This window comes from Petaurus breviceps, unplaced genomic scaffold (assembly GCF_028583685.1).
Source record: "Petaurus breviceps papuanus isolate PSGF00001 unplaced genomic scaffold, PetGlider_PUasm1.0 91041, whole genome shotgun sequence".
Lineage (NCBI taxonomy): Eukaryota > Metazoa > Chordata > Mammalia > Diprotodontia > Petauridae > Petaurus > Petaurus breviceps.
The window spans coordinates 14,196,644-14,210,306 of NW_027187400.1; the positions used below are offsets into that span (position 1 = coordinate 14,196,644).

General features: G+C 44.1%; 1 protein-coding gene across 2 annotated transcripts in view; it reads right to left on the reverse strand.

The window, feature by feature from the left end:
* NBL1 (NBL1, DAN family BMP antagonist) overlaps window positions 1–13,663 on the reverse strand; it is a 19,592-nt gene that overhangs the window by 2,309 nt on the left and 3,620 nt on the right. For both annotated transcript variants that reach the window (XM_069079232.1, XM_069079233.1), the window contains exons 2-3: window positions 1,325–1,513; window positions 868–979 (exon numbers count right to left, since the gene is read on the reverse strand). In XM_069079232.1, coding sequence (XP_068935333.1) covers window positions 868–979; window positions 1,325–1,494 — 282 coding nt within the window. In that variant the 5' untranslated portion in view covers window positions 1,495–1,513. The remainder of the gene's footprint in view (window positions 1–867; window positions 980–1,324; window positions 1,514–13,663) is intronic.

Sequence of the window (13,663 nt, forward strand, 5' to 3'; positions counted from 1 at the left end):
GGGGGTGAGGGGGAGATGAGAACAAAGACACAAGAAATAAAGCCCATTCCATACATTATCTCATCTGTCCTCTCTCAATAAAAGTGTAAGGTAGGGGCTGTTGTTATCCCCACTTTACAAATGAGGAAACAGGCTGAGTTCAAATTACTTGTCTAAGATTACACAGATAGTAAGTGTCTGAGGCAGGATTTGAACTCAGGTCTTCCCGACCCCAAGTCCAACATTAACATTAACCTCCAAAAAAGAGGAAAAAATAGATGATGAATGTTAGAAACACAGGGGAAATAAAGGCAACAAGTTGGAGTAAAAACAGGAAAAAAAAGAGGCAAAAGAAGTGGAGGAGACAGAGACTATGGCAGATGGAGGAAATGGGAAGCAGAGGTGAATGTGGAAAGACGAAAACTAGGAGAGACAATGGAAGATAAAGGAAGCAGGGAGGAGAGATAAGAGACAAGAAACCGGAGAAATGGAGACAAAAGGGAGAGGGAGAGGACGATGAAGACAATGGATGGTGGAGACAACAGATGGTGGAGACAATGGATGGTGGAGACAATGGATGGCGGAGACAACAGATGGTGGAGACAACGGATGGTGGAGACAATGGATGGTGGAGACAACAGATGGTGCAGACAATGGTTGGAAGGAAAGAGAAAAGAAGAAGATAGAGCAGGTGGAGGGCAGAAACAAAGGGAAGAGAGAGATAAGGAGGGGAAAGAGACAGAAGGGAGATGGAGGAGACTAACGGCGGTGGAGAAAGAAGGGCAACAGAGACAGCTGGAGCTTCTCAAGGGGGAAAGTCTCCCCTGTTCATGCTCAGAGTGCTGGGGAAGAGATCAGAAAGGATGGGTCCCCAGGGACCGTACTCACAATTTCCCACATGGACTGAGAGGGCATACAGGAGTCACAGTGCACCAGGGACTCTGTAGACTGGGGAAAGGTGTTGGGGACGCTATAACTGAAACACTGTCCCAGGCAGGCCCTACAGAGAAACAGATGGAGGGGTCGGGAGGAGGAAAGGCATGGCAGAGGGGAGACAGGCAAACTCAGTCACTACCTATCACCCAGCTTCTCTCAGAGCCACAGCCCTTCTTCCAGAGGGAGCCACAGGAGGCAAAGAGAGGTGGGCAGGTGAGGAACCAGGCTATGCCAGTCCCTGGCCCTAGATACTCAGCCTCTGCTGAAGTCAAGGAGAATCCTAACCCTCCCACCTCCCAGACCTTCTTCCCTCCCCAAGTATCCTCTCCCCTGATTGTTTGCCTTCCCTCAGTTTCCCCTTTCTCACCCCTCCCACATCCTCCCATCTCTCCCTCACTCCAGTTCCTACCTGTTCTGGATGGATTTTGATTTACAGCCACTGTGCCCAACGATCTGGGTGATGTTCTTAGCCTCACACCAGGCACTCTTGTCTGGGAACAGTGCCAGCTTGTTGATTGGAGGGGGGGCAGCCAATAGCACCACGGGGAGGAGGGCACCCACCAGGACCCACAGCATCATGCCCAACACCGCCAAAGCCCTGTAATTGAGCCCAGAATCCAGAGATGAGGCCCTGTCATCAGGAGGGTCAAGTCCAGTAGAGATGGCCCTCTCCAGCTGGGAATAGGGGGTTTCTTCCATGGAATGGTGAGAAAAGCACTGGTTTTGGAGTCAGGCCTGGGTTCAAATGCCGGCCCTTATGCCTACAACATCTCAGGAGAAAAGTGGTCGAATAAGGGTGAACAATGAGGTTATACATTATCTCTGCTCCACACACATGGCATCGATCACTCATTTCCACCAACATTCGATCGATGGACATTTATTAAGCACATACTCTGTACCAGGAACTGTGCTGGGCATGAGAGACACAAAGGACAAAATTAATTAGCCCTCATCCTCAAGAAGTCCACACTCTATTTGGGGAAACACTACATAAAATGTATACAAATCAAATACAAGGTAATTTGGAGGGAAGAAGACTATGTTGGGGTGAGGGTCAGGAAAGGCCTTATATAGAAGGTAACACTTAGGAGGAGCTTGGAAAGAAACTAGGAATTCTGGGAGGTGGAAGTGAGGAGTGACATTCCATTCACTGGACACAGCCGGTGCAAAGGCATGAAAATTGGAAATGGGATGTCCTGGGTGAGGAACAGACTGTAGGAAAGGGAATAATGTACAACAAAGCTGGAAGGGCCGATCAGGACCAGGTTGAAGGGCTTTAAATGACAAAAAAAAAGGAATTTATATTTGATCCTAGAGGTAACAGGGAGGCATTGAAGTTTGCTGAAAAGAGGAGTGACCAAGTCAGATCTGTGCTTTCACAAAACCACTGTGGCAGCTGTGTACAAGATGGACTGGAGAAGGCAGAGGATGGAAGCATGGAGGACCCTTTAGACTGCAAAGATCCAGGTGAAAGGTCAGAAGGATGCACACTAGAGAGGTGGCTGTGTGAATGGAGAGAAGGGAGAAGATGAGAGAGATGGTGCAGAGGGAGAATTCACAAGAACTGACAGGTGAGGAACCTGAGTGACTGGAAAGACACCACCGAACATCCAGGTGGAAATGGCAGCTGGAGCTCAATGAAGAAACAAAGGCTGGATAGAGAGATGTGTGAGTCTCCTGCATAGAGATAATTAAATCCGTGGGAGCTGATGGAGTCAACAAGAGAATATAGAGAGAGAAGAGGGAAGAGAACCTAGGACAGAGCCTTGAAGGACATCCAGAGTTGGGAAAGGGGTGGACACAGATGACGACTCATCAAAGGAGGCTGAGAGGGAGCAGTCTTTGCACAGGCTTCCCCCCCGCCCCCAGCTACTATCCCTACCAGTTGCAAAAATACCTTGTATCTGATTACATTTTGTATATTTACTTGTATGTGTATATGTTGTTTCCCCAGCCAGAATGCAAGCTCCTTGAGGGCAGAAACTATTTCATTCCTCTCTAGGAAGACCCACCACCACCAGGGGTTATCTCTTCCCTTGCCTTCTCTTTTCAAGCCTCACACAGAACTCCAGGACTCCCAGATCCCATCCAGGTCATTTGTTCATATCAATCATGAGAGAGAGAATTCATCAGCTCGATTTCTTTCAGAAATGGAGGATTACCAGGCTTTGCTATCTGCCATGACTCCATGTCCTCTGGATTCCCAAGCATTGCCATCTAATCTCCTTATATAATCCAAAGATCTCTGGACCTTGATATGCAACCCAATGTTGAATCTTTGGGACTTCTGGGCCTTTCCCTCTGCCCTATAGCATAACACACTTCTATGTGTCATCACCCCTAAGTAGAGTAAGGTGCTTGAGAGCTTGGACTATTTCACTTTTTGTATTTGTATCCACAGTTTTTGCACAAGTAAACACTTAATAAATGATTTTTCACTCATTCATTTCTCCATCGTCTAGTACGTGGTAAACACTTAAACACTTTTTGATTGATTTATTAATTAGAAGGGAGAATTCCAGTGGGGGACAGAGTTGCTGGGAAATAACTAATGTTTTAAAAAGAAAACATCAATAAAACATGTTTTTATTTATTTTTGCCCTTTTGGAGGGCAATTGGGGTTAAGTAACTTGCCCAAGGTTACACGGTTAGTTGTTTTTTTTGTGTGTGTGGGTGTTAAGTGTCTGAGGCCGGAACCAAACTTGGGTCCTCCTGACTCTGGGGCCGGCACTTTACTCACTGCACCACCTAGCTGCCCCCAAAGAATGTTTTTAAATGCTAGACCTGCCACTTACAACCTGAGCAAGTACCCCCCTCCTTTGGGTGTTGAGTTTCCTCATCCATAAAGACAAGGGGTTGGACTAGGAGCCTCTCAGCCCCCTTCCAGCTCTAAATATCATGACCCTACAGAGTCCTTTCACAGAATGACAGCATTTTAGAGTCAAAAGAAACCTCAATGGCAATATAGCATACTCAGAAATGAATTCCCTCAAAAACTGCAAAGCAATATGGCAGAAATTGGGTTTAAACTAACACCTTACCCTACACTCCATAAGACATCCTAAATGCATATGCAATCTTAATATTAAAGATCAGACGATTACAAAATTAGAAGAGAAGCAAATTACATACTTCCCACAGCTATGGTTAGGGGGTACATTCTTAACCAAAGAAGAGATAGAGGAAATTACAAAAGATAAAATCGTTAACTTTTATTTCATGAAATGGAAAAGTTTCTGCACAGACAAAATTAATGCACCTGGGATAAGAAAGGAAGTGGTGAAATGGAAAATAATCTTTGTATCAAATTTTCTGATAAAAGTTTGGTATCCAAAATACATAAACAATTAACAGATATAGATAGACAGGCTATATTTGCAATCAACTTATTAATTCGTTGTAATTAATAGATCAAAAGTCATTTGTTAATAATTTGGGGTATATATACGTATTTGCATTGAGGATGGATTAGAGATACATATATATTGAAAATATATGTATATATAATATATATCTTTTTAGAGACATATAGCTCTATATATACATATATGTAATCTATATCTACCTATATAGCTATATACATACATATCTGTATCTATATACATATATCTCTATGTACATATATATCTATATCTCTTTTTGAGATATGTATGTGTAGATACATAGAAATGTACACATATATGTGTCCATATAACAAACATACATACATACACATATAACCAAAAGTCATTCCCAATAGGCAAGTGGTCAAAGGAGATGAACAGACAGCTCTCAAAAGAAGAATCACAAACTATAAACAACATGAAAGAATTCTTCAAATCCCTAAAAAGAGAAATGTAGATCAAAACAGCCCTGAGGTTTCATCTCACATTCTGTAAACTGGCAAAGATGACAACAGATGGCATTAGTCAATATTGGAGGGGTTGTGGGAAGATAGGCCCACTGGTGTATTGCTGCTGGTCCTGTATTTTGGCACAACCATTTTGGAAAGCAATCTGTAATCATGCAAAAAAAGTGACTAAAATATCCATAATCTTTGACCCAGAGATTCCATTACTGGGCTCAGACTCCAAGGAGGTCACTGATAAAAAGGAAGTCCTCATGTACAACAAAAAATTTATAGCAGCACTTTTTTTTTATGATAGCAAATAAATGGAAACAGATTCTCATCAATTGGGGAATGACTAAACAAACTATGGTATACAAATGTTGTATTATATTGTGAATATTATATGATATGATATAGTATAGTATTGTATTGTATTAATATTATATTGTGAATATAACTGTGCTGTAAGAAATGATGAATACTATGAATACAGGGAAGCATAAAAAGATTGACATGAACTGATGCAGAATAAAGTGAGAACCAAGAAAACAATATACACAAAAACTACAATAATGCAAAATGAAAACACAACCACACACACATACAAAATAAAAAGTTAATGTTGGAAAAGGATAAAGAACAAGGGTGGTCTGAAAAAAAGAGAGATGAAATGATACTCCAGCACCATCCCTTAGCAGAGATGGGAGGTCCACAAGTGTTACATATCATACATATTTCAGACTTTTTCGATTGGTCAGTTATGCTGATTCTTTCATCTTTTTCTTTCTTTTTTTTGTCCTTAAAAAATAATATTTCTTATTGATGATAGCTCTCTGGAAGGGGAGCTATTGTTTCTTATTATTTTTATTATTAGTATTATAATTAATATTATTATATATTATATTATATATAATTATTACATAATAATTAATATTATTACTTCTTATCACTAATATTTCTTATTAGTGATAGCTCTCTGGAAGGGGAGGGAGAGGGATATTGAGGAAAATTATGGTGATGTAAAAAAATAAAAGACATGAAGGCAAACTTATTTTTAAAAAAGGATTCTCTCTCCATCATACAGACAAGTGGTCATCTGGACTTTACTTTAAGGTCTCCCTTGAGGGGGAGCCCACTCCCCATTCCACTTGTGGGCAGCTCTAATTGTTACGCAGGATTTTTTATATCAAGCCTAAATTGACTTATTCACAACACTGAACCCAATGTTCCTGGAATTACCCACTGCTGCTAAAGAGAACAAGTCTAATCCCTTTTCCATGAGATAACCCTTCAAATACTTGAGCACGGCTTTCCTGCTAACTTCTCTTCTCCAATCTAAACAATCCCCAGTTCCTTCAGTCCTTATATGGAAAACACTCGAGGCCCTTCATCATCCTGATTATTTTCCTATGGACTCTCTCCAACTCTCTCCAATTCTTTCTAAAATGTGGTGTTCAAAACTGAACACAGTACTCCAGATCTTGGACCAAGACAGAGCAGAGCAAGACCATCCCCTCCTGATTCCTGAAAGCTGTGCCTCACAATGCAGATCAAAAATCATATTTTTTTTGATCCTCTATCACACTATTGATTTATATCAAGCTCACAGACCACTAAAATCCCCAAACCTTTTTCAGAAAAACTGCTGTTTATCCATGCCTTCCTCATCAAATACTTAGGAAGTTAATTTCTTGAACCCATGTAAGTCTTTATATTGAGCTCTATTGTTTTTTCACTTCACCAGATTCAGCTTAGTTTTCTAGCCTAGAAAGTCCTTTTGGGATGCTGACCATTGTCCAGTGTGCTAGCCATCTCTTCTAGCTCTGTATCATCTTCAAATCGAATCAATAGGCTATCTATTATACAAGTCAGTGATAAAAATGTGAAATAGTACAGGCCCACATCCAGCTCTCTGCTGGACCATAGCCTACCCAGTAGTGGTTGTAGACAACTAAGGATATCATTCACCTGTTTTACAAAATCAGAAACCAAGAAAGGCCTGAGTGAAGGACCCTCCATAGAGGCTGAAATCACAGAGCTGGCAAAGGAGCACTTGAACCACACAGAATGTTAGAGCCGAAAGGGAGCTTAGCCAATCCCTTTATTTTTCAGAGAAGAAAAGTGAGGCCTAGATATGGGAAATAACTTGCCCAAGATGATACAGCGGTATTCATGGCACAGCCAGGGGTTCCCAAATTTCCAGACTCCAAGCCCATGCCCCTTCCAGGACTTCATGCTAGCAAGGTCTTCGCTTCTAAACAGAACTATTCCTGAGCCCCTCCATCAAGGCCCCCTTCTTATGGTGGGGAGGGGACCTTGGGCAAGGCAATTCTGAAGCAAAAGCCTTGGCAGGCCTATCAGAACTCGGGCGGCTTCTAGTGCGGGCCCTGGAGATGACTCGTGTGTCTAGGATCCAAGGGCTAACCTAGTTAAGTTTGAAAAGACTCGTCGCCAGAGAGCTGGTCACCATTTCACCCACAAAGCCCATCTCTACAGTCTGCCCTGGCAGATGAAGCACCCACGTCACCAGAATTCCAAACTCACAAATACTGAAGAATGTTTGTTGTTGTTTTTATTTAGCTGTCTTTCAGTCACGTCCAACTCTTCATGACCCCATTTGGGATTCTCCTGCAAAAATAATGGAGTGGTTTGCCACTTCCTTCTCAAGCTCATTTTAGATGAGGAAACTGAGGCAAACAAAATTAATGACTTACCCAGGGTCACACAGCTAACAAGCGTCTAAGGTCAAATTCGAACTCAGGAAGATGAGTCTTTCTGACTCTAGGCCTAATGCTCTCTCTGAGGTGCCACCTAGTAGCTGTTGTTCTCTCTTGTTTTCAAAGGTTTCCATACAGCATTTTCATTGGAGTCTTTAGTAAACATTAGATAGCAATATCAACTAAGCCAGGGCTATGTCCCTCAAATACTCTGCAATCTCATTAATATGGAAATTATCTCTAAGAATGCACATTGCAACACATTCATTCCTGCCCATCTCCAGGAACCCTTGCCCAGGTACTGCTTTAAATCTGCCACAGGGGACCAGCCAATATGCTGAGCTGCATCAAATAAGATATAATTCAGTATGGACAAATATATAAAGTCCTGTCCTGTGTTCAAACAATCAATGTACAAGTAGAGAATGGAGGAGGCAGGGTTGAACACACCTGGGGTGTAGCTCCTTATGTGCCCCTATGAAAAAGGCCTGAGGGTCTTGGTGGACCGTGTAATGGCATGCTTCCTATAGGTCAATACCCCAAAAGCTCATGTGATTTTTAGACAGCATTCACAGGAACACAGTGTTCAGAGTGGCTGAGATAATATTTCTGTTGCCCTCTCTCCTGGATGGAGGATGGAGGACATGCCCCCAGTCTTTTGAGTGTCACATTTTAGCAGGAGGACTGACAAGCTGGTACAGAATCAGAAAATCCACCCAGATGGGAGTGGGGAGGAATTCTCAAAGAAGTGCTTTGACTAACCTCAGAGGAGAAAGAAGACTCGTATTTCTATGGTGAGAAAATATTTGGAAAAGCACACAGCCCGGTGCCCGGCAGAGTGAGATAAAATGAAAGCTATTATTGTTATCACAAACAATCCTAGGCAGTGGGGAATAAAGATAGTAGTACATTTACAGAACATTTTACTGTCTGCAAAGCACACTACATACACCATCTCACCTGGACAGTAGTAGTTAATAATAACAGCAATAGATAGCATTTATATAGTGCTTTAAGGTTTGCAAAACACCTTACAAATACAATTTTATTTGATCTGCACAACAACCTTGGGAGGGAGTTGCCATTATTGTCCCCATTTTACAGATGAGGAAAGTGAGGTTAAGTGACTTACCCTAGGTCACACAGCTAGGCAGTATCTGAGGCTGGATTTGAACTCAGGTCTTCCTGACTCCAGATCCAATGCTCCATCTACTGAGTCAAGTATTATTATTCCATTTCACTGATGAGGAAATTGAGGTTCAGAGAGATTTGCCCACAGTCACACAATTATGAAGTGACCCAGGCAGGATTTAAATCTACCAGGTCCAGAGAAAGAAATCTTCTGACTGTTCTTACTTTTCAGGCATCACAAGCTTGAACAGTGATCCTCTGAACAGCAGACTCATTTCCCTCCACCCTCCTCTGACCTGAAAGGGGGGGGGGGGGGGGGGGTGGAGAGAGACAGAGAGACAGAGACAGAGAGAGACAGAGACAGAGAGAGAAGAGAGGAGAGACAGAGACAGAGAGACAGAGAAGAAAGAAGATAGGAGAGACAGAGAGGCAGAGAGAGACAGAGACAGAGACAGAGAGACAGAGAGAGATCGAACACCTGAGCACACTATGACCATGTTCAATGTCATAGGACGGGACAATCTAGTTGAAGGCTGAAAACTGCCCAGTTTTGTCAGCAGATGGCAGTGCAGGGCCACAGCTTAAGGAGGCTTAATTCAGGCACTCATTAACCGGCCAGAAATTTCTCTGAAGATCAATACAATGCAGTGAAAGATTTCCAATTTACCATTTGGATGACCTAGTGATCATCCAATACACCCAGCGTATAGTGTCCCTCGTCCCCTACCCCTGCCTCAATCTATAAGAAAGGGAAAGAATAAAAATAGGAGAGAGATTCAGAAACCAAAGCAAGATTGCCCAGCAATCCAACCTTCAGAAGCAAAGTCAATGGGTATTCTGGGAAAAGCCCACTGGGCCAGGAATCAGGAAAGCCCAGTTCTAGTCCTGGATCATGGAGTGGCCTTTGACAAGTCCCCCCCTCTTTCTCAGCCTCTTTTTCCGCCTTCATCAAATGAAAGCATGCAAAGTGTAGAGGAGAAATAGCATTGGATTAGAACTCAAAGGACCTGAGTTCAAATTCTACCTCCAGCTACCTGTGTGACCTGTGGCAAGCAAATCCCTCTCTTCTGGCCTCAGTTTCTCCTCTGTAGAGTGAGAGGGTTGCATTAGAAGGTCCATAAAGTCCAATTATAGAGCTTAGGGGAATGTCCAAGGGGAGCTACAGAGAGACTCTTCAGCTATCTGGCCCTGGGCAAGTAACACTGAGACTCTGTTGACTCCTGTGCAAAATGGAGCCAGAATGGCACCCACCACACAGGGCAGATGTAACAAACCTGAAAGCATAAGCTAAATATCATGATTAAGCAGCTTGTGACCAGAGCACTGGGACCTGGAACTGGGGAAACCTGTCAAACCCAACTTCTGACACTAGTCTTGTGAAAGTGGCAAGACACCTCATCCCAGTCTGCCTCAGTTTCCTCCTTTGTGAAAAGAGGATAATAGCATCTATCTCCCAGGGTCGTGAGGACAAACAATATTTGTAAAGTGCTTAGTTATTCTTTTTGTTTTTTCTTGCTTTTTGGAGGGGCAATTGGTGTTAAGTGACTTGCCCAAGGTCACACGGCTGGTAAGTGTTAAGTGTCTAAGGCCGCATTTGAACTCAGGTCCTCCTGACTCCAGGGCCAGTGCTCTATTCACTGTGCCACCTACCTGCCCCAAAGTACTTAGGTATTAAATAAATATTCTTAGCTATCTTCATCCCATTCATAGGATTTCAAGATGAAAGAGACCTTAGAGATCATTTCCCTGAAGCCCCTCATTTTATAGAGAGAGAAAACAAGGCTCAGAGGGAAACAGATTACTCAAGGCCACACTAGTAGTAAGGAACAGAGATGGACCTGGAGCCTAGGTGCAGGGTTCTTTCTGCTATGCCACACTGATGGTGAAGAGCTTGAAAAGGAAGCGTGTGTGTGTGTGCGTGTGTGTGTGTGTGTGTGTGTGTGTGTGTGTGTGTGTGTGAAATGGAAGCTGACATAGATATAGGTAATGAGGAATTAGGATCTTAGGTTTAGCACTAGAAGGGGCCTCAAGGTCCAACATATGCCCTTTCATTTTACAAAGGAGGAAACTGAGGCCCAGAGAGGTCAAACAATTTGCCTACGGCCATTTAGTGAATGACAGAGCCAGGGTTTGAACCCAAGTCCTCCAGTCCCAGGGCAGTTGGGGGGCACCACAGTACACAGAGCACTGGGCCCAGAGTCAGAAAAACTCACCTTCTCTAGTTCAAATCTGGCCTCAGACATTTCCTACCTTTGTGATCCTGAGCGAGTCACTTAACCCTGTTTGCCTCAGTTTTCTCATCTGTAAAATGAGCTGGAGAATCTTTGCCAAGAAAGCCCCAAATGGGGCCACGAAGAGTCAGACTGACCCCAAATCCACATCCTCTTTCTACTGTGACATGCTGCCTCTTGGGCGCTGAGGAAAGGGACGCAATCTTGCCACAGTCTAGTCTAGTCCGGATTATCTGGGCCCAGTCTTGCTGGGCTCGGCTTACAGATCTTCTTGTCCTTTATGCCCTGTCCACAGTCTCTTCAGGAAGGAATGTTCCCACCCTGGCATCTTTGCACAGGCTGTATCCTATACCATAGTGCTCTCCTTTCTCACCACCGCCCCTTGAAATCTTCAAGACTCAGCTCATGTGCCATTCCCTACAAAGAGGAAGCCTTTTCTTGAGCTCTGCCACGTACTACTTGGGTAAAGTACTTCACCATCCTGGGCCTCTGTAAAATGAGAGGATTGGCCTAGAGGAGGTGCCTTCCAGCATTAGATCTGAGGTCCTATGAATCACAGAAGGCCCAGGTCTGCCTGAGAAGGAAACCCCCTCTTACACCATCCCTCCCCATGTAACACTCTCCAGCAACTGGGAGCTCACTTCTTCCCAAAAGGGCTCCATTCCATTGTTGGCCATCTGGCTGTTAGACAGGTCTTCTTACTTGGAAATCTGCCTCTTTGAGACTTCCGCCCACCAGCCCCTGAGCCATCCTTCAGCTCTAGTCAGGACAAACTTCATCTCTCTTCCACATGACAGCCCTTCATGTATTTAAAGGTTGGGATGATTCCTGTCCATGTCTTTCTTCTCCCAATTCTTTCAACCAATGCCCACATGGCATGTTTCAGGTCATGTACCATCATGGTTGCCCTGCTCGGGAGAGGTTTGTCAGTCTCCATCCCACAAAGGGGCACCCCAAATCCAGGCAATCAGTTGTAAATGTGTTTCTTTTATTTTTCCAGACTAAGAGCTTCCCAAGGGCACAGAGTGTCCTTCTATCTCTGTATCCTCCCCCTGAGGTTCCTAGTTCATGGGTCTCCCCACAGGGCGTGATCAGGCCACCCTGCTGCCTTCAGCACTTCTGCCCTACAAGCCTTTTAGGGAAAGTGTGGTCACACTCTTCTGACACAAGGAAAGGCAGAGGATCCCAGGAAGGTCAGGCTGCAAAAGGCTCCATCCCAGGGAGAAGGTGGATGATGGGCAGGAAAGGTACCAGCCCCATTCCCCTTCCCAGGCAATGTTTGGAGTCTGGGTTAGAATCCTGGCTCTGATGCTAATTATCCAAGCAGTCACTCTGCTGAGCCTCAGTTTCCTTATCTGTAAAATGGGGGTGATCTCTAGACTATCTACCTCATGGAGCTATTACAAAGGGGTCCTTCTATCAACCTTAAAGAACTACATAAAAGTGAGTAGTCAATCAATCAACAATCATTTATTAAGTGACTATTATGTACTAGGTGAGGCAGCTAGATGGCTCGATGGATAGGGCATTGGAATGGGAGTCAGGAAGACCTGGATTCAAATCTGGCCTCAGACACTATTCTGTGTAACCATGGGCAAGTCACTTAACCTACTGGAGAAGGAAACAGAAAATCATTCTACTATCTTTGCCAAGAATACCCCATACGGGGTCACCAGAGTTAGACACTGAACAGCAACAATGTGCCAGGTATTGGGGACCCAAAGGCAAAAAAAGGAAAAGTCCTTGGCTTCAGGAAGCTTATATTCTACCAGGAGAAATGGCATCAATTTTGAAGAGGGGGGGAAAAAAGAAGGGGGTGTTGTTCTGTTGGGGTTTTTTTAACTCAAAAGAATGGGACTGACTGTTCTCACTTGGACCAGATTGCCTTCTTGAGGCCCCTTCCAGGTCTCAGGTCTAGGATCCTAGGAACATGAATCACAAAGTATCTCCAAGTTCACTTGTCTCTGCTCTCCCAGCCTTCTCCCTCTCTCCAGGAAGGCTGTCCTCTGCTTCCTGCCCTCAGCCCCATTGCAGCCCACATACACTGGAACAGAACAAAGCCTCAGTGGGGATCTTGATATTGGGGGGGTCCCCTCAGGACCTCTCTCATAGCCTCATATCCCTGACCATCGTCCTCCTCCTCCACCTGCCATCCTCTACAATCCTCCCATTTTCTCGTTCTCTTTCTTCTCTCTCATTCAGCAAACTCCCTCTCAAGAACCTGGAACTCAAAGGAGAATGGGAACCCAGGGAGGTCCCAGAGACTGCTGGGAGGGGGCATCTCCAAACCTATGATCCTAAGATTGCTTTTAGTAAGCCCAATTCTTCTTGTTTAAAATGAGGGAGGGGCAGCTAGGTGGATAAAGTACCAGCCCTGGAGTCAGGAGGACATGAGATCCACTCTGACCTCAGATACTGAGCACTGCCTCCCAAAAAAGAAAACAAGAGGTCTGGGCTGGAGGAGCTCTAAACATTACAATCTAATAAATTCTGTTCTTGAATTGATGTCATCCAGTCCCCTCATTTTAAACTGGAGGAAGGAGGGGAAAGGCTTTCCAGGGTCACACGATTTGTTGGAGACTGAGTTGAGACTCAAAGCCAGTCAAATGTTCAGTCTCTCATCTCAGTATTTCTCCCTACAGGGAATTGCCTTGAACTCTGGGGAAATTTCTCAGGGCCAGACTAGGCAAAGGGGAGATGGGAAATGAATGAGAGGGAGGCTCTTTGGATTCTTCCCAGCCTCTAAGGAATTCCAACTTCCGAGAATGCCTTAAAACTAGCACGGGGTTGGGAAGTGGGGAAGTTGGGAAGTGTCTTCTTGGTGCTGTTAGGTAACT